At 35.7% G+C, this 20,526-nt stretch overlaps 1 protein-coding gene across 1 annotated transcript in view; it reads left to right on the top strand.

Annotated features, from left to right (window-relative positions):
* The window catches only part of DSE (dermatan sulfate epimerase), a gene marked incomplete at both ends in the record, with an annotated part of 35,518 nt that extends 15,319 nt beyond the window's left edge, over window positions 1-20,199 (top strand). The window contains 4 exons of the mRNA XM_084228855.1: window positions 8,871-9,124; window positions 12,678-12,917; window positions 16,152-16,359; window positions 18,435-20,199. Coding sequence (XP_084084981.1) covers window positions 8,871-9,124; window positions 12,678-12,917; window positions 16,152-16,359; window positions 18,435-20,199 — 2,467 coding nt within the window. The remainder of the gene's footprint in view (window positions 1-8,870; window positions 9,125-12,677; window positions 12,918-16,151; window positions 16,360-18,434) is intronic.
* Between the last annotated feature and the right edge of the window lie 327 nt (window positions 20,200-20,526).

The raw sequence follows: 20,526 nt of genomic DNA, 5'->3' as shown, positions 1-20,526 counted from the left end.
GTGTGGATTAGTGTATATCCTATGTTTGCTTCTATGTATTTTATGATTTCAGGTCTTTCATCCAGTTTTTTAATTCAGTTAGAATTAATTTTGTGTATGGAGATAAAGAGTGATGTTTTATTTTTTTCCATGTGGCTGTCTTAAGTTTTACAATACCATTTGTTGTTCCTTTCTCTATCATCTGGTTATGGCTCCTTTGTCATAATTTAACTGTCCATATAAGTGTGGGTTTACTTCTGGGTCCTTTATTCCATGGGTCTGTGTTACTGTTTGTGTTCCAGTACCATATTGTTTGGTTACTATCACTTTGTAGTATAGTTTGATGTCAGGGAGTAAAATACTTCCATTTTTCTTCTTTTCTTTCAGAATTGCTTTGGCTATTTGTGGGGTTTTTGTGGTTCCATACAAATGTTAGAATTGTTTGTTTTATTTACTTGAAAAGCAGTCATAGTAACAGGTATTGTATTGAATCTATAAATCTACATACAAATCATCTACACTATTTTTAAGCAAAAAAGAAAATTCCTTTTAGTTTCTGCTTTTGCATAATATTCTCCTTGAGTAGGGCCAAACTGGCTTAAATTTTTATGTTTTGGAACTTAATACTTGGGATAATGTAGTCATAATTTAAAAATGAAATTAAGTAGTAGTGTTCTGCTATATTGAAGCCAGTGATTTAATGCATATAGAAATAGATTGTGGAAAAAAATAGTCATTTACATTTCAAGGATGGTATTTTCCTTGACGATTTCTTAATATAGTCAATTCCTATGCTTTTATACTTCTGTCCTTCACTTGTTCTTAAGTAGGGAGCAAAAACCAAGGAAGGAAAGCTCATTTTCCATTTTTGTGACCTCTGACTCTGACTAGCTCAAGGGGCTATAGTTTCTGATCTTGCAAGTCCAGGCCTAGGCTCAATACCAACTCTATGTGGGTAGTACTTTGGGATGCCTGAGGAAATCTCAGGTACCTTGGATGGGCCCTGGGCTATTATATGAACACAGCATTGTGGTATCTCTTCTGATGTCTGTCACTTTCACCACATTATATGCCTTGCTTCAGTCTTGATGTCATGAAAATAACCACAACTTGGAACCTTGTTTTATATTTCAGCATGAATTTCCTTATGCCCTCTTGGTAGATCTACTAATGCTAGAAGGGCTCACTAGCACTTTCTTCTGGCTGGTTTCTATTACAAACTTGGTGACTGTCTTTAAAAGCACAGTGTTTCCCCTTACTAGATAGAAGTACAAACATTTCTAGATTCAGATGTCTTGGATTTCATTCTTGGCCCCACCTGTTCTTAAATAAATGGTTTTTGTACCCAAATACCACTTTTACAATATATAAAATGGGGGCTTAATACCTAATGTGAGTTTTGAAGATTAAATGAAGTAAAATATGTAAAGGGCGTGGCATATTATGTGTTTAATTACGTGAAGTAAACCTCTCTATTTCTTCCCAAATATAAATTATGAATTCTGTTTGATGTTGCTAATGCCAGCTGATCAGACACTCAGAATATGTATCCCAAGGTAGACCAGAGCTTAACTGAACATATTTCTTTAGACACTCATTCCCAGATTCCTCTCGAATATATCTGTGTTCCAGGCTTACACTGTTCTTTTTGGCAAATCACTGTGAAGACCCCAATATGCTTCACAGGCAAGGCCACATGGGTTAGAAATCCACTTTGACTAAATTTTATAGGAATTACTTATAAAGTTTAACATATTACTCCTTAAACATTCATGGTTAGTTTTTACATTTAACTTGCACAGGGAAAAAAGATGAATCATAATTGCCATTAGTCATGTTTTTAAAAGCAGTGGTTATATACAACTCTCCTAACTTACTAGAGGTTGTTTCCAAACATGTAAAGGCATTTGGTTGAAAATCAAATGACTTCCTATTTGATTTCACATATATAGATTACTATCTTCAGAACACTTCTGGAATGAAGAGACCAATTTACACTTTGAAAATAGAATTGACCTTATTTTGGCATATTTTGCTGTGTGACCAAGTACACACTCTAGGCAGAGGTTTGTATGATAGACACGGCTACAGTGGAATTGGCAAATGGGAAGTTGGTGCTGCTCTGTTGTATAAACTTTACACTTGGGAATTTCTAAAGAGTTCTTTGTTGTATTCTGCATTTAAATTCATCATTCATTTAAAGCTTGTTTCATTTCTCTTAAGTTTGTATTTATGTACAATCTAGTTTCTAAAATAACCATATTTTAATATATATCTACTTTATGAATTTACTTAGCAAAAATTTTACAGGTTTATGAAACAATATAGTTATCTCAAAGTGGGAAAAAGATTGGTTGTTTTCATTGAATTCTGTTTTGGGAATGGTCTAGCGAACACAACCTCATTTAAACATACTTTTAAATATATAATGATTTGCCTATATAAGGGATTAAATTATGACCTCAAAATATAGTTCCATATGGTAAAGTCGGGCATAAAATTGTTGTGAAATAACTGTAAAAAAGTTCTAGACAACAGGACTAATAGCCATAAGAAGATAAAGGTACTTAAGAGTTACCACGTTTCTTGTGTTTATTTTCTGTATGTATACTGTTGATTCATTTAAATTAGTATCAAGTGATCCCTTGACTCCTCTTATATTTTATTTTATTTTATTTTTATTTATTTATTTGTTTGTTTGTTTTGTTTATACAAGCACTGGGTACAGTCAGAAGTGCGGGAGGGTGAGAGAATTCACCAGAGCCAGAGTGGGGAGCAGAGCAGGCAGAAGGACCGAAGTACACTGCTGAGGGGAGCAGCGGGCGGCAGGAGAGGTCTGCGCACCATGTGGGACCCTCCTCCGGTGGCCGGGGAGCAGCCGGGGATCGAACCGGCGCCACAGAGGCCGCGGGCAGCTTCGCAACCCAGCGCTCAACCACTGCGCCACTGGGGAGGCCCTTGACTCCTCTTATATTTTAAATACCAAACTTCCTTTATTTCAAGTATTTATTTTAAGAATACTTATGTAAATGAAACTTAAAAATGTAAGTGATATTATATAGAGTAGTCTTTTAACCTTATAATACTTTCAATCTTTTCACAAATATGTAAAAAAAATTAGTCATTTTAAATTCAAATATATACAAATAGACTTTGTTATTAGACTTATTAGTTATTTCATCAACTAGGCTGTCAAATTTAAGTAATACAGACTACTTAGATTGCCTGTGATTACATTTTATACATAATAAATAGTTATAAAGCATTTATAATAATGAAAGCAGTTTGTCCATACCCAATAACTATAAAAACTCCTGTTAATGAAGTTATTAAGTTTTGGAAATACTTTTATGCCTCTTTTCTTCCTTTTATAGTTACAGTTTGATTTATAGAAACAACACATGATAATTTCTATGCCTTTCCCTACCAACATCCCAATCCCTAACCCAAACAATTAACAGTTTATTTGTCTGATTTAATCCTTCTGTTTTACATAAATTCATCTTTGAAAGTTTCCTAGGTAATTTTTAAAACATTTGGACTCAGAGTTCTTTCATATTTTTTTAATATTAGTGAGGACATATTTTTTTAATATTAGAGCTTTGTGTGTACTTACCTTTATCAAAATTTAAAAGAAATTAAAAAAATCATTTCAAAAATAAATTTATTCCACATTAACATAAATTATATTTTTAGAAAAAAACTATTTTTGAGAACAAGTTTATAGTGTGAAAGAGGTCCTTTATTTTACATTTTTGTAAATCTTGCATACCTACTTCCATATTAAGTCTATTGCAAAGGGGTGTTTTGGTTGAAGTATATGAAGAAAATCCAGTTTCACATATCTGTGTGATTGAAAAAAGGAGTGTTTAAAGAATGTTTTCATATAGTTATAAATATTTTTCTTTAATACTGTACTAGAACTTGTTAAGTGGTAGTTTCACAAAAGTTAATTTTGTGGACTCTGGGTTATAAGTTACAGTGTGGAATCTGAAGCCATGTTAACAAACTCCTTATATCTTTTACTTGGTTAAAAAATCTATTTTGTGCTTACAGTGGATCTTTTATCTATGTATGGTTTTGTAATATCAGTTTTCATTTTTTTTGTATTTTACTTTTTATTATGGAAATTTCCAAACAGAATTAACATAGGGAGAATAGTGTTAATGAATTCTCATTCATTCAACAGCTAACTTCAACAGTTGGCATCAGTTTTCATTTTAAATGTTTATTTCCAGTCTTCCAAATGTTGACATATTTAATTATGTAATATAAAAATGAATCACATTTGTTTTCACTGATCTCATCAGAAAAGTCTTTTTTGATAAGCTCTTTTGCTCATGGTAGCAGATACAAGTTTTCCAAAATTATTATTTCTGTCTAAAAGCTCAAATTTTGTCATTGATAACAAAGATTTTCAGTTTTTAGGCCTCTTTGTCCATTTACAAGAAAACTTGCAGTTATAAATCCAACTGTGAATAATGATAATTTGTCATTCATTCATTCTCACATAAAAAAAGATATTTCATCAGTAAACGGCAGCTAGTTAGCACCCAACTCACAGCACAATTTATTTTCCTTGTGATAGTTATACTTGGGTACCTATTGTGCTTTTTGCATACTTCCCGTTTCACCACACAGAATACTAAAAAGACATATACTCAAAAAGTTGAGATTTTATAAAGCTAATAACCATTTTTAACCCTTTATCAAGGATATTCTTAAGTGAAATTATTTTTTTTTAACTTAAAGTATCTGGCAGTATAAAATCATACAAGGCACTCTGCCTACATTCTTGATAAGATGCAGCATTTTTAACCCTTTATTACTTTGCACCATCAGTGCAAATATCAATATATAACACTTTTATATAATTATAAAAATACCTTTTACTTGTGGACCCCCTAACAGAGTCTCAGAGACCTTAAGGGTCCACAAAACTTACTTTAAGAGCAGCTCTCCAAGGAAAGAAAATGTATCTTATAAAGAATGCGGTAAAGATTTTCCTAACTAGTCTCCTCTTAACTGACTTGCCAGTGAAACTAATTTCTATTCATAGCATAACCTGGTGGCAACTCTCAGGGATGCTGAATGTCAAGGCTTATAGGTTACTCTCTTGAAGTCCATTCACTTCTGCTCTAGTAGAGTTCCGTGCTTAGCAAATATCAGTTCTATTTGTTCTCAAGCCAGTTGATGCCAGTTTTACTAATAGCTATAATTACGTAATTTTAATATTATTATGTAAATAGAAAGCATGAGTTCAAAAAGGAAAAGAATTAATGTTTCTAAAACTATCTTAAATGCTTTGGAACAATTAACTGTAAAAAAAAATTGCCTTCATAACTTAATGTGGGTGAGATTAGTAAAAGTTAAGGGAAAAACTCACAAAAATCTCAAAGAATTCTACATTCCTTCACAAGTATTGTCTCAAGAAACCAAAGCTGAAAATTGTTTTTTCCCCATTTTTATTTATATATTTTTACATCGTTGTTCATTTTTGTACAATGTTTGATTTCTCCTCTCAGGTGTTGTCTCCATAAAATTACCACCACGAAGATACCTGTGAACTATCACCATAGACTCTTGTGCTCTTCCCTCCTATTTTTATCCCTCCCCTGGTGAATGCCTCCAATTTATAGTTTGCCTGCTGGTTTTGTCTTTTTTTTCCTGATCCTTTATGTGGTTTCCCTATATTCCTCCTATAAGTGAAACCATCTGATATCTTTTTTCCTTCTGACTTATTTCAATGAGCATACTCCCTTCCAGCTCCATCCATGTTGCTGCAAATGGCATAAGTTTACCGTTTTTTGTTTGTTGAGTAATATTCCATTGTGTGTGTGTGTGTGTGTGTGTCTGTCAGTCTGTCTCTCTTTTTGATCCAGTAATATGTTTTTGGGCATATAAGTTGTTTCCATATTTTAATTATTGTAAATAGTGCTGCAGTGAATGTAGGTGTGCAAGTTTCCTTTTGAATTAATGTTTTTGTGTCCTTTGGTAGATTCCTAGGAGTAGAATTGCTGGGTCATATAGTAGATCCATTTTTAGTAATTTGAGGGTCCTCCAAACAGTTTTCCAAAGTGGATGGACCAGTCTGCCTTCCCACCCAAAGCTGGAAATTGTGATGTGTGTTCTGTGTAGGAACAATGAAACTTCAAACTATAGACCCATATTCCAAGAAAAGAGTTAAACTCTCCTTCAGAAGATTAGTGAATCTCTATACACACAGGTATTTAAACCTGAAATAAAATTAATGAATTAACATCTATATTATTTTTTAGTGATTCCTCCCTCTTAATCAGCTTTCCCAGTAAGTTGATTTTAGCCACTGGTTAGGATTATGTTGAATATATAATTTCTTTGCTGCTACCAATGTGCTACAGGTAAATTTCCTTTGGTTTACATAACAGTAAAATATGTTCTGTCCATGATTATATTTTGTGTCTGTGTTAAGATTGTATTAGTAAAAGATTTAGAAAAACCTTATAGAAAAATGACTATGTGTCCAATTTCATAATGATATAGTGATGAATCTGAAGATACCATAAACCTTTTTTGAATTGTTGCTATTATTTGGCATATTGGAAACTGCTTGGAATAAGCAATTATGTGAGGGATCATAGAATTTTTCATGGAAATTTGCATGAGAATATTTCCTGAAGATCAAAAGTTATATTAAATGTTTGATTATATAAAATTTTTATTGGTTAATCGGACATGCCTGGCGTTGGTAGATGGCAGCAACTCCTTAGTGTTAACTTTAACGTGGCTAGATGTATATGTTGCCACTTATAGATGCATCATGCTATGGTACAAAGACACAAAGGTGGGAAATGAATGATTGGGATTCTGTGCCTGGCTCACCAGTCCCTGTGAGACAGTAAAGACAGTGTTTCTAACTTCCTGGCAGTGAGCTTGCTGCATGGATTTTTATTTTCCCAAAAGTAGGGTATTAATCCACATTCTTAACAGTCTGTTTACAACTAGTACACATACTGATAAGCTGACTGGGAAGGTGGCTTTGTTATCAAATGGTTAAGAAATTCATCAACCTTAGTCATTTTAGCACCAGGCCATGTCACCAGCACAGCTAACCAAACACTGAAATAATTATTCCTCCAAACTCCTGATTTCATAATGATCACATATTTGTTGTCAATAGTGTGACCCAGTTTTATAAGCTTATTTGTTAATTTTTTCTTTCCAAAAATAGTATTGAATGTCTGTGTGCCAGGTATTGTTTTTGGGATTGGAGATCTATTAGTGAATACAACAAAGGGAAAAGACCCTGCACTTGTAGAGCTTGCATTCTAGAAGGGGAGGGGTTTACATATATGTATCCACACATGTGCTGAGAGGACATAAAAATGAGGACAAGGAAAAAAGTTTGTTGGGGAATGATAATGGGACTAGGGTAGGTCTTACTGAGATCACTACTTTAATATCAACCCTTAAAGGAAGAATGCAGTCTGGAAGAGGTAATCTTCAGAAAATTTTAAGTATTCTTAACCTGAAGTCTGTGGGATTTATATGGGGTGGGGGGAGGAAGAAATACTGCATCTTAATTTTCACAAACTCTAGCTAAAATTTAGTCTTTCTTCCAAATCATAATATAAATAACCAACTATGGTATTATTGGCAGAACCTGTAATTTTGCCACAGAAAGATATTATAGGTAGCTCATATTATATTACAGTTATTGTAAACATCTCAAAATATTGTTTATGCTCATCACTACTTAAAAATTATGGTATCTACTATCCCTGCCGTTAAATCTTGTGTCTTAATAAAAAGGCACACTTACCACATTTTAAAAAGTATTGATAGATTGATAGATAGACAGTTATATTTCAGAGTAATAGATTTCCTTTTATCCTTAGGTTTTATATCTTAAGAATTTAAAAAACATAATGAGAAAGAGACTAAGATTTCACTAGACTTCCAGAAGAGGCTCCTGGCATAGAATTACTAAGCTTTAGTTTGATCCCTATTTTGAGAGCTTTCTTCCACCTCCCACAAGTACAGCACACTCTTCATTTGTTTCCCTCTCTTAGAGATTATTCAAATACATCCTGAACAGATGGGGAGGGTTTTCTGGATAATTCCCTGAAGCTGTGGTTGTGAAAGATCCATTTTAGCTTCCTGTTAAATACAGACCTCACGCTATTAAAATTTTTGCAGAAAAATGTAGCAAGTCAATCAGAAATGTGATGTCCTAGAAGATGAAAATTGAATACTTTACAGGTCAGCTTTCAAATTTTTTGAAAGATAGTTGAAGGACCTTAATGTCTGTGCAGTTCATTTTATTAGAAAGATGAGATGTACACATTCAAGTTAGAATCATTTCACTTACACAGCTTTCCTCTCCTCATCATGGTGTTTACCAAGTGGGTCTGTCAAGATTGAGAGATCATTAGCTATAAACCGTAATACCTTCACCTTGATCAACCTAGGGTATAAATTGGGACATCCATGTTTGACTTAGCAATGCAGCCGTAAGAATAGAATGGAGCACCTTTTATGTAAGTAAAAAAAGGGGAGAATAAGCACTAGTTAAATGGGTACTCCAGAGATTTTACCCTGCTACTACATGTCATAAGCTTTAAGTCTCTTTGAATAGATTCTACTACCTCTCATTAATAGAAAAAATCAAAAGTAAAAACTGTCAACATCTTGATGCTTCCAGAAACTGGCTTGAGAAAAGCATTAACCCTAATTTTCACATTAGACAAACTCTATGTTGTGTCTAGTATGGGAGGAAGTTGATTCTGTGTCATTAAACCTTTTGGATTATATCTTCAATTGTGTTCTGGGGAATAGACTTTTTTTTTAAAAATGTGTTGAAAGCTGTGAGCGTTGTTACACTCATTTGCATGGTTTATTTTCCCTTACAGGTTGGTGAAAGATGCTCCATGGGATGAAGTCCCTCTTGCTCACTCTCTGGTTGGATTTGCCACTGCCTATGACTTCTTATACAACTATCTGAGCAAGACACAACAGGAGAAGTTTCTTGAAGTGATTGCCAACGCCTCAGGATATATGTATGAAACTTCATACCGGAGAGGATGGGGATTTCAATACCTACACAATCATCAGCCCACTAACTGCATGGCTTTGCTCACAGGAAGCATAGTTCTGATGAATCAAGGTACATGTGAACACTGCTGAAGGGATGCCCAAGCTAACATCAGTCATGGTTGCCAGGTTGTGAGCAAAGCATTTTTATAACTAGTCTCAGTACATGCTCATACTTGAGCCCATGAGATAAGACTAAGTAGGGCATCTCTTAGAGAATTGAGAGACATCTTTTCCCTCTCTGCTGCTAGTTATGTTAACTTGCAAGTTATTTTATTATGACTTTTAGTTGGCATAAGTCATATCCTTACAGCACAGGTCAATGAGTAGTAATTATCTTTCTAGAGAATTATGACACTGAAAACAATCAGCCTGTAAAAATGGAGTTTTAAATTGCTAAACAGGTGGTTTATAATTTTAAAAGAAAATGTTCTTGCACATAATGTGAATCATTATACTATTTTCCTTTTACTGCTAAAGATTTGAAATACCCAGCCTCCATCATTTAGATCAAATTTGAAGTGACTTTCGAGTATCATACTGCTACTTTCCCTTCATGTATGTGGGATTGCTGACATTGCATTTTCTTTGTTCTTGCAATTCAGACTAATACCAGACCTATGGAAGTATAAAAATAGCTGAATAAGATTGTATTTAAGAAAAGAAGACCTACAGTCAGTGAATTATTACAATATTAGAAACATACTCAGATCTAAAAGAATTTGACCTGTGATTATATTCTCCATAAAAGTTTGTAAATATTTTGTTGATTATCCAGTGTCAGATTTCATCTAAGTCTAGCTTTCTCCCTTCTCACATCAGTCAATCATTCCTTTAAATTAGGCCCTTGAGGAAAAGAAACTAACAATAATTAATTGAGCATATAACATGCCTATGTTTTATTTTTTTTAAATTTATTTTTTATTTATACAAGTGCTGGGGTACAGGCCAGATGCATGGGAGGGTGAGAGGATTCACCAGAGACAGAGCGGGGAACAGAACAGGCAGACTGATGAAACGAACTGCTGAGGGGAGCAGCGGGTGAGACAGGAGAGGTCTGCCGCGCCATGTGGGATTCTTGCCGGCTGGCTGGGATCAAACCCGTGCTGCAGAGGCTGTGGAATAGCTTCACAGCGCAGCGTTCAACCGCCTGTGCAACCAGGAAGGCCCATGTCCATGTTTTATTAATTCTTCTCACATCAGACATATAAAGTAAATAAAGTTTGGCCAGAATTGTTCATTCTCTTTCTACTATATTTTACGACCTTTCTTGGAATAGAGATTTAATTTACAGTCATTTAAGGAAAGCTTAATTAAGAGGATGAATTTTCATCCTAGCTCTCTTTTCCCTCTACTCTCACAAAACCAAAACATTTAAAAAGTCAAAATGCAAACCATATGAAAACCCACTCTTAAACCATTTAGAAAACTCAGGGGTCGTGAAATGGTAGAGAGAACCATAGAGTGAGCTAGATTTTAACCTGGGGACTTGGATTTTAATCTTGTAGAGTTTCATTTCTTAAAATTTTAGTTCTGTAACAGAAGAAATAGAGCTTATGTCTTCATTCTTTGTGGTAGATAAAATTGTTACAAATAATAAGCAGGCACCTAAAATACTGGTTCAGAATGGATCAAAAGGTGTTGTCTCCTCTTGCAGGAGTATTCACTGTGTTTATTTTCTCATTAAAGTTATGGGCTGTTCTGGGATATACTCTTCTAGGGCCCCTACATAAGCAGTGCACACACATGTAAGAAAGTGTGAGCTCCCTGGTTCTGTTCATCACAGTTAATAAGCAGACTTACAGTGCAGCTTTCTTGGCATACTCACTGTGGTTTCAGGAGCTCCCTTGGCCAGGCTGTTTCAGTAATTCCATGTTCTCCAGACCCACTTGGTAGATACTGACATGTGTAGGTTAAAAAGTGCCTGTGGCTAGCATTGGACTCACATAAAATCTCAAAAGTGAGAAAATTAGAATTTTCTCTCTGTGTTAATAAGCTTTTCTAAGGTTTGGTGCCCAGGGACCTGAGGATCACATGTAAGTAGTTTATAAATCAGTTGTAAAGAAGACAGATGTGAAATGTTTAAGTGATTATACAACAGTTAACAGTAGCACCAGGGAATGAAATAAGAGGCACTTAGGAGTTGATGGTTAAATATCAAATGTAGTGAATTTGAATTCAGAGAGCAGCACTCTTTAGGTGAGTTTGAGAAGATCATGGAACTTTGAAGGATTGGTAGGATTTGAGTAAGTGAAAACAATGAAGAACATTCCAGACAGGGTATATGAATGTTGGAAAACAAAAGGCAGGGCATCAGTTAAAGCCCTGGTACCTCACATTGACAAAGCTGAAGTTACAGAGTATGTCAGTCAGTAGGGAGACGGAACCAGGGGACAGTAAGCAGTCACCTCTGCACAGCCGAGCCTGAGGACAGTGCTGCTCCATGAGACAAGAGCCTGGTCTTTGGTTAGTTTGGAACATGGGGTTTAGGCTGGGAGCCAATGGGACCTGGGCCTCTGAGCCCCACCCCCTCTTTCTTCCCCCCTACTCCCAGGACCCTTCATAGCCATGGTAATATGGTCAGCACTGTTTATCAAACACAAATCTGTGGGAGTCAAGTATAAAATTCCACCCAACATTAGAAGCAGTAAACTTAATTTTGTTCTCAGGTGTGTTTTAAATATAAGAAAACAAAACAAACTTTAAATCTAAAGTTCAGATTCAGAGGTTCAGATCAAAGTTAATTCATTTTCATTCATGTGCCAGAGGTCCTGAACACGTTAACCTTTCTGTAATGTTGGAGTAATAATGCGTAATTGAGTTGTTAAAAGGATTAAGTAAGATTATGTTCATTGCTGTGTAAATTATAACTGTTACAGAAACATAGGGAGTTGTTACTGCCTAAATGCTAGTCTCACAAGAATTATAGAAAGCTAGTACTTCTGAATCGAAAGGATTTTATAAAAAAAATTAGACCTTTAATTTTCAATTGGGAAGACTGAAAAATATGCCAATTGAAGAAGTGCTTACACAAAATCCTGTAGCTTATTTTAGGCAGATTCTAGACTCCCGGCTGAGATTCTTGCCCCTAGGGTGCCACTCCAGTGGTCTCTGCACCCAACTGAGCTGCTTTTTAATTCTGTGGAATCTAAAAGCTCATGCAGGAAAATTGGATTTTATTGACAACAGTGTGAAAACTGTTTATTCTATAGTATTGGCAGCTTATTACAAAACCCTGAAAAACATCACTGAAAGTTTTGTAAAGTTATAAACTTCAACATTTTTCAAATAGGATGTTGTTAGGGAAATTGAAGAAAAATCTCTATACAGATCTTTTCTTGCAAACAAAATTATGTGCAGTTTGCAATCATAAATGATGCAGTTTAAGTTTATATAGGCTTATAAAATAACTGGTGCTTACTTACAGCTTTGTTTTCACTTAATTAACAAAGGACCTATAGTTAAGACCCCTCAAAAACCTGGATTAGTAGGATTTTATTAATAATGCTAATAAATGAAATTTATGGAAAAAAAATTGGTAATATAAACTAGTCAGATAACTCAGAGAGTTTTGCTTGGCCATTATTTGTTGTAGTTTGTTGATGTAGTTTGTTTTCATCCTTCAGGGTATCTTCAAGAAGCCTACTTATGGACCAAGCAAGTCCTGACCATCATGGAGAAGTCTCTGGTCTTGCTTCGAGAGGTGACAGATGGCTCCCTCTATGAAGGAGTTGCATATGGCAGCTACACCACTAGATCTCTCTTCCAGTACATGTTTCTCGTTCAGAGGCACTTTGACATCAACCACTTCGGCCATCCATGGCTTAAGCAACACTTTGCATTTATGTATAGGACCGTCCTGCCAGGTATAGTGAGTAACTGGAAGTAGGACAACATGTACCATTATAATTATTATGAAAATGGTTTAGAAATTTGGGGTTTGTGTCATACTTAAAGACTTTTTTTTAAATGTCAAAGAAGAATTCAGTTTGAGAGCTGTAAATAGCCAGAACATTTTGATTGCTAAAGTGAGGATTTAAGATTTAGGTATTGTAGAACTTGAAGTATAGCAGATCAAATATAATTTTTAGCCCCCATGTCGATTTATTTTTGTATATGTAAAACTTGGTACTCACAAAATCCATTTTCATTAATTTAAACAATATAAATGATTACATGTTAATTTTCCTTTATATGCAATTCCTGATCAATCTTACTTTTTTTCCTTAGCTTTCAATTTTTCTTCCATACTATTCAGACATGATTTTAAACGAAAGATTACAACTGTATATTTAAGTTGGAGCTTTAGTATTTTAAAACAATTGCTGAAGTAAATGGTATAAAATATGGAAACTAAGAAATAAATTGCTACAAAGCTTCTAATTTTTTTACCTGTAATTGTTCTTTTTTATATAATTGAGGTAGCATTGTTGTGCACTACTGTATATATTTTAGGAGTACACGTTCACACTTCTTCAAATGTATGATATCACATCACACCTACTATCAAAAGCTCAAATAACCTTCCCCCACGTCTGGTGGACTCCCTCTACCTCTTGCTCCCAGCCCTGACCCTTCCCCTTTGGTAACCACAATTCCGTGGTCAGAATCCAAGGGTTTCTTTTGGTTTTGTTTTTGTCTGTTCATTTGCTTTGTATCTTTATCTTCCATATATGAGTAAAATCATCTGGAGTTTTTCTTTCTCCTGATTTATTTGAACTAGCATAATCCCCTCAAGTTCTACCCATATTGTTGCAGATAGCAAGATTTCACTTTTTTTTAGTAACTGAGTAGTGTTCCATTGTGTATATGTACAATTTATAATTTCTTGTTACTGTGTAACTGAGCCTTCTAAGAAAATTAGCTATAAAAAAATAGATGATTTAAGAACTTAATCATTTTTTTGGTTTTGTTTTTTTTTTGTTTTGTTTTGTTTTTTAAGATTTATTTATTTATTTATATAAGCACTGGGTACAGTCAGAGGTGCGGGAGGGTGAGAGAATTCACCAGAGCTAGAGCGGGGAGCAGAGCAGGCAGAAGGACCGAAGTACACTGCTGAGGGGAGCAGCGGGCGGCAGGAGAGGTCTGCGCGCCATGTGGGACCCTCCTCCGGTGGCCGGGGAGCAGCTGGGGATCGAACCGGCGCTGCAGAGGCTGCGGGCAGCTTCGCAACCCAGCGCTCAACCGCTGCGCCACCGGGAGGCCCAGAACTTAATCATTTTTAAGAGAACCTTGTAACAAATCTTATTATTTCTGTAAACAGGATTAAGACTTACCCTCCAATCCCTACCCACCCAGTTAAATACAATGTTTAGATGATTCTAGACCTACAATAAAGAATCTAGTTGTTTTTGGCACTGGTTGTATGCACATTGATTGGATTTAATTTCCATCATTGTTTTAGTTATCAAAAAGTACTGCAGAGCAAAAGATTAAGATTTAGGTTAGACTTATATTCGAAACCATCTTTTTTTAATTGCTGTTCTTAGAAAAGTAGAAGTATGTTTTTGTAGTTTATCTTGGTAAACAATGGCTATGTGAAGCAAGGGACCTTTAAGAGGCCTCAGTGCTTTGTAATTTGATCTGCAGTCTAATAGCCAGCCCTGTCAAGACTTGGGTCTCATGTGAGCTCTGTATGTGGTTGCTTGTTAAACTGGAAGGTGGTAAGAGCACCTTTAAGAAGAGGGTTTATAAATTAGTGTAATTAATTTCACAAACCTTTATTGAATATCTGTATGCTAGACATTATATTAGGGGAGTCAGAGAGTAATAAAACATATCTACTTTCAAGGTATTCGTAGATTAGTAGAAGATTCAAAATATCACTTTTTATAATAAGATTTACTTGAAAGAGCATATATTAAACTGGTGGAAGCAAAAAAATTAGCTGTAAATTATGTAAATATGGTCATGGTAGCATTTTAGAAGGGATTGTTTTAGGTTAGTCTGTTCTCAACATTTCTCTTTTTTCTACAAATGCTATGCTAGCAATAGTTATTCCTGTCCTTAAATCTCAACCTTTGAGTGCATGTCTTTTTAGTAGTCTGTCTAGAACAGAAGGTGTGCACAAGAGACTTCTGTCTCACACAGAAGCACTATGGTTTTCTCCTGAAAATCTTTGGTGCAATTGTGTGACTATGAACTGAACTAGCCACTTTTTGCTTGAAATGCAATTTTTATTTGAATGACTGTCAGTCAAACCAAGTCTGGATGTTTGGTAAACATTCTATCAAAAAATGGGTGTTGTGAACTGTCACTTTCAGGAAAACAGCTGACCATATTTGTTGCCCAATGGAAAAATGAGCTTTCAAGCAAAGATTAGAATTTGGCAAAAACCTGCAGCTGCTTTCCAATACCTAAGCCTTCTGGAAGTAGACCTATTGCATTGTTTGATCCTGTGCAATAAAATGTATCACCATGTAAAAGAAAAAAAAAAAGTTATTCCTGTCTGACCTGGAGTTCTCTTCCATTCCTTTTTTCAAGAATGCCTGGAACATATCCAGTCTTTCCTGCTTTTGTTTTTCTGACCTTATCTGGTGTGATCTTTACCTTTTCTTTCTTATTTAACATACAGCAGTGTTTACTGACAGGCTCCTCTATGGGAATTGTTAAGTTTTCTTCCTATAGAAACTCAGTTTCCCCCTTAAACCTTAGAACTTCCTTTTATTGGATGCCAAATAGAAGCACTCTGTGCTGTTCTCTTGGCCTAGAATGTGGGATGAGTTGGTGGAAGAAGTGATGCTCATTCAGCTTGAAGAGCTCACCCTGCACCAGAGGATAGCCCAGGTATCTATGCAATTATAACTATAGGTAGCATAGACTATGGAAAGTGAGGAAGATGAGCAAGACATGTAGGTATTGCAGTTGCGGCATTCCATTACAAGTGACATGTTGCCACATAAAAAATTTGCTCACAATCTGTGGAATCCCTTGTGAAGATTTTGGTTAATTGGTCAGGGGTGTAGCATAGGCATAATGGTTTTGTTTGTTATTTTTATCCAAGATACATAACTTACTCTAATTTGCAACCAGAGTAGTAAATAATTGTTTAATCTTTTATAGAAGTATGCAATTTTAAACTTATTTTAATTCTTTCCTAGGATTTCAAAGAACTGTGGCTATTGCAGACTCAAATTACAACTGGTTTTATGGTCCAGAAAGCCAATTAGTGTTCCTGGACAAATTTGTCATGCGTAATGGGAGTGGTAACTGGCTGGCTGACCAAATCAGGAGGAACCGTGTTATGGAAGGTCCAGGGACACCATCCAAAGGGCAGCGCTGGTGTACTCTTCACACAGAATTTCTCTGGTATGACACATAGAGCTGGCCATAGAGAAATCATCTGCAGGGATACAGTCTGTTAAATCTAAAACACCTTTTAAAACCTTTTCCATGGCTCCTGAGTATTTATGGCGTCCACTCAATGCATATCACAGTGTTTGAAATATTTCATATATTTAAGATCTAATTACTATTAGCAGTTTTTTATTTTCTTGTATTACTATTAGCAGTTTTTTATTTTCTTGTATTCTAGGCTCATATTATTTTATAGATATGAATTTTTTGATTTATATCACTTTTTAAAGCATGAAAAGAAAACCACAACATTTAGATTGGGTTGTTCTGATAATCACATCGTTCAATAGAGAGATAAGTAAATAAATGTAGTAGAATATTTTGTTTTGGTAAATAGAGCATTATAATCTTCTAATAGCAAAACTCTTAATAAATTTTAATAAATTAAGTGTTTGACAATATTTGATAGTTTCACTTTGATAATAAAAGAACTGTGTAATTTTTTTTTTTTGGCCTTAATCTGTTAAGCTCAGAAGGAGAAGCCAACATTTCCTTTTTAAAGTACTGCCAAATTATTGTTGGCATCAAATAAATTAAAATAAAATTACAGGGAACTAGTTAATCATTAATTCCTGATGTCTTTTCAAGCTATTGAAATTTGCATTCAGTTCCAAAAATAAGCCTCTGTGGTTTGATTGCTTCGCTTCATTATTTTTTTCAAATGTAGACAATTAAGAGGTAAACAACATTATTAAGATGATAACTGCCAATAATTTACCCAGCATTTTAAAACCAATTTCACAAATGAACTAAGTCTGTTAGTATGCAACCCTTCTTGACACTTTTTGGAATTTGAAGTAATTATTTAATAGTGTTTTTTCTTACTCATAAGTAAGCAACCAAGAGAGTTCTATAAAGTTCTATATCTAACTTGGTTCAAAAATCTGTGTTTATAGAAATATATAAGCTGACCAAGAGCAGAAATGGTTGGCCAATTCAGCTTGTATTTGGACTTGTTAAATCACAGTAATTAAGTCAACATAATACTAGACTTAAGTTGAGACACAATTTCTGATATCCTGAAACTGAGACTTTAGAAACAAATGAAACAGCCAAAATCAAATATCAGTGGGATTAACTGAACTATAGGTGATTTATTTTTCGAAAAAAGCATCTAAGTGCTAGCAACATGGGTATGCACTTTCTTCCCGTGTGCAGGAAATCACATGAACATGTCAATGCTGTTATCCCAAATAATCAAAAACAGTCATTATTATTTTGGGCACGTTTCTGACTCAAAAAGGGTTTTAAATTACAGTGTAAGTTTAAAATTAATTATTGTAAGTTTAAAATTAATTATTACTTTGATTAAAAACATGTCATACATGAAAATGAAAAGTCATTTATTGCCCAAAGTACATGGCATCAACTCAAATTTAAACAAAATGACATTTTCGGATCTGGGGTAGGCTTTGGAACCCACAACTGTAAATTCTCCAGTATTAGATTGTTTCCCGAACTTCATCCATTTGTATTCTTAGATACAGTATTGGCAATAAGTGTTATCTAATATGTGAATTTCTATTTTAATTATATTTTTAGAGGGTAAGAAGTAGACAAGCACACTTCAATAATATCTGGTCTTACAGACCAGTGTACTTCATTACATCTTGACTATTAGAATCTAGGTCCTCACATGGGGTTCCCTAGAATAGAAGCCCCTCACTTAGAAGTTTAGGTGAAGTGCTTATTAATTCTGTGAGCCCCAGACATTGTGTCAAAGCATTGAGAACATTAAGTGAAGAAGGCACATGTAGTGATTAGCAACAGCAGTCATTTCAGGCCCAAACCCAAAGACCCCAAGGTATAAACATACTCCTCTCTCACTCACCAGGGTGTCCCCTTCTGCATGTTGATCATTGTGAGTGTTTTCAGAAATGTCCCTAAAACAATCCACACTGTCACTTCTCTGGGCAGCCATATTATTTTGTAATTCCAGCCATATTGTCATGTGACATCACAATCCTGATATGTTATTTTCATTCCATCAGAAAACTTCTTAACTTTTAAAAATTGATTTTTTTCAGGTATGATGCCAGCTTGAAATCTGTTCCTCCTCCAGACTTTGGCACCCCTACCTTGCATTATTTCGAAGACTGGGGTGTTGTGACCTACGGAAGTGCACTACCTGCAGAAATCAATAGATCTTTCCTTTCCTTTAAGTCAGGAAAACTTGGGGGACGTGCAATATATGACATTGTCCACAGAAACAAATATAAAGATTGGATCAAGGGATGGAGAAATTTTAATGCTGGGCATGAGCATCCTGATCAAAACTCATTTACTTTTGCTCCCAATGGTGTGCCTTTTATTACTGAGGCTCTCTATGGGCCGAAATACACCTTCTTTAACAATGTTCTGATGTTTTCCCCAGCTGTGTCAAAGAGCTGCTTTTCTCCCTGGGAGGGTCAGGTCACAGAAGATTGCTCATCAAAATGGTCTAAATACAAGCATGACCTGGCAGCTAACTGTCAAGGGAGAGTAGTTGCAGCAGTGGAGAAAAATGGTGTGGTTTTCATTCGAGGAGAAGGTGTGGGAGCCTATAATCCCCAGCTCAAGCTGAAGAACGTGCAAAGGAATATGATCCTCCTGCATCCACAGCTTCTCCTCCTTGTGGATCAGATCCACCTTGGAGAAGACAGCCCTTTGGAGACAGCAGCAAGCTTCTTTCACAATGTGGATGTTCCTTTTGAGGAGACAGTGGTAGATGGGGTCCATGGAGCTTTCATCAGACAGCGAGATGGTCTGTATAAAATGTATTGGATGGATGATACTGGCTACAGTGAGAAAGCCACCTTTGCTTCAGTGACATATCCTCGGGGCTATCCCTACAACGGGACAAATTATGTGAATGTCACCATGCACCTCCGAAGTCCTATCACCAGGGCAGCTTACCTCTTCATTGGACCATCTGTAGATGTTCAGAGCTTCAGCATTCATGGGGACTCTCAGCAGCTGGATGTGTTCATAGCCACCAGTGAACATGCCTATGCCACTTACCTTTGGACAGGTGAGACCACAGGACAGTCTGCCTTTGCACAGGTCATTGCAGATCGTCAGAAAATTCTGTTTGACCGGAGTTCAGCCATCAGGAGCACCACTGTCGCTGAGGTGAAGGACTATGCTGCCATCGTGGAACAGAACCTGCATCATTTTAAACCAGTTTTCCAGCTGCTGGAGAAGCAGATCCTCTCCCGAGTCCGGAATACAGCTAGCTTTAGGAAGACTGCTGAGCGCCTACTGCGATTCTCAGATAAAAGGCAGACTGAGGAGGCTATTGACAGGATTTTTGCCATATCACAGCAGCAGCAACAGCAGCAGCAAAGCAAGTCAAAGAAAAACCGAAGGGGAGGTAAACGCTATAAATTTGTGGATGCTGTCCCTGATATTTTTGCACAGATTGAAGTCAATGAAAAAAAGATTCGGCAGAAAGCTCAGATTTTGGCACAAAAAGAACAGCCCATAGATGAAGATGAAGAAATGAAAGATCTTTTAGATTTTGCAGATGTAACATATGAGAAACACAAAAATGATGGCTTGATGAAGAGCCGCTTTAGACAGGGGCGGATGGGGACAACCACTCACAGCCAAGCCCCTTCACTATCTGCCTCCTATACCAGACTGTTTCTGATTCTGAACATCGCTATTTTCTTTGTCATGTTGGCAGTGCATCTGACTTATTTCCAGAGGGCCCAGAGCCTACACGGTCAAAGATGTCTTTATGCAGTCCTCCTAATAGACAGCTTTATTTTATTATGGTTGTACTCATCTTGTTCCCAATCACAGTGTTAACACTGACGCCATAAATTGCTTCATCATTGTGGTCACAAGAGTCTACACCAAAAAAGGAAAATTTATCACCCTAGTTTGTTATTGGATTTTTTTTTTCCTCAGATACATTTTATTAAATTAAATGGAAGGCATTTTCACGCAAGTAAACAGGGACATAGAGAAACCAGAATTGGAACTAGGAAAAAATTTATCAAAGGAATAAGAGAAACTTGGTTGTTGCATGGTGTTTCTGAAGGTGTTTGACTTGGCTAATTTAGCAGTTCTGATAATACTGCTTTTAGAAGAAACACAAAATCTTTTAGAAGAAACACAAAATCTTTGTTAAGT

The sequence above is a fragment of the Talpa europaea genome, assembly GCF_964194135.1.
Source record: "Talpa europaea genome assembly, chromosome: 2".
NCBI classification, from domain to species: Eukaryota; Metazoa; Chordata; class Mammalia; order Eulipotyphla; family Talpidae; genus Talpa; species Talpa europaea.
This window is presented reverse-complemented; position numbering and strand designations above follow the sequence as displayed.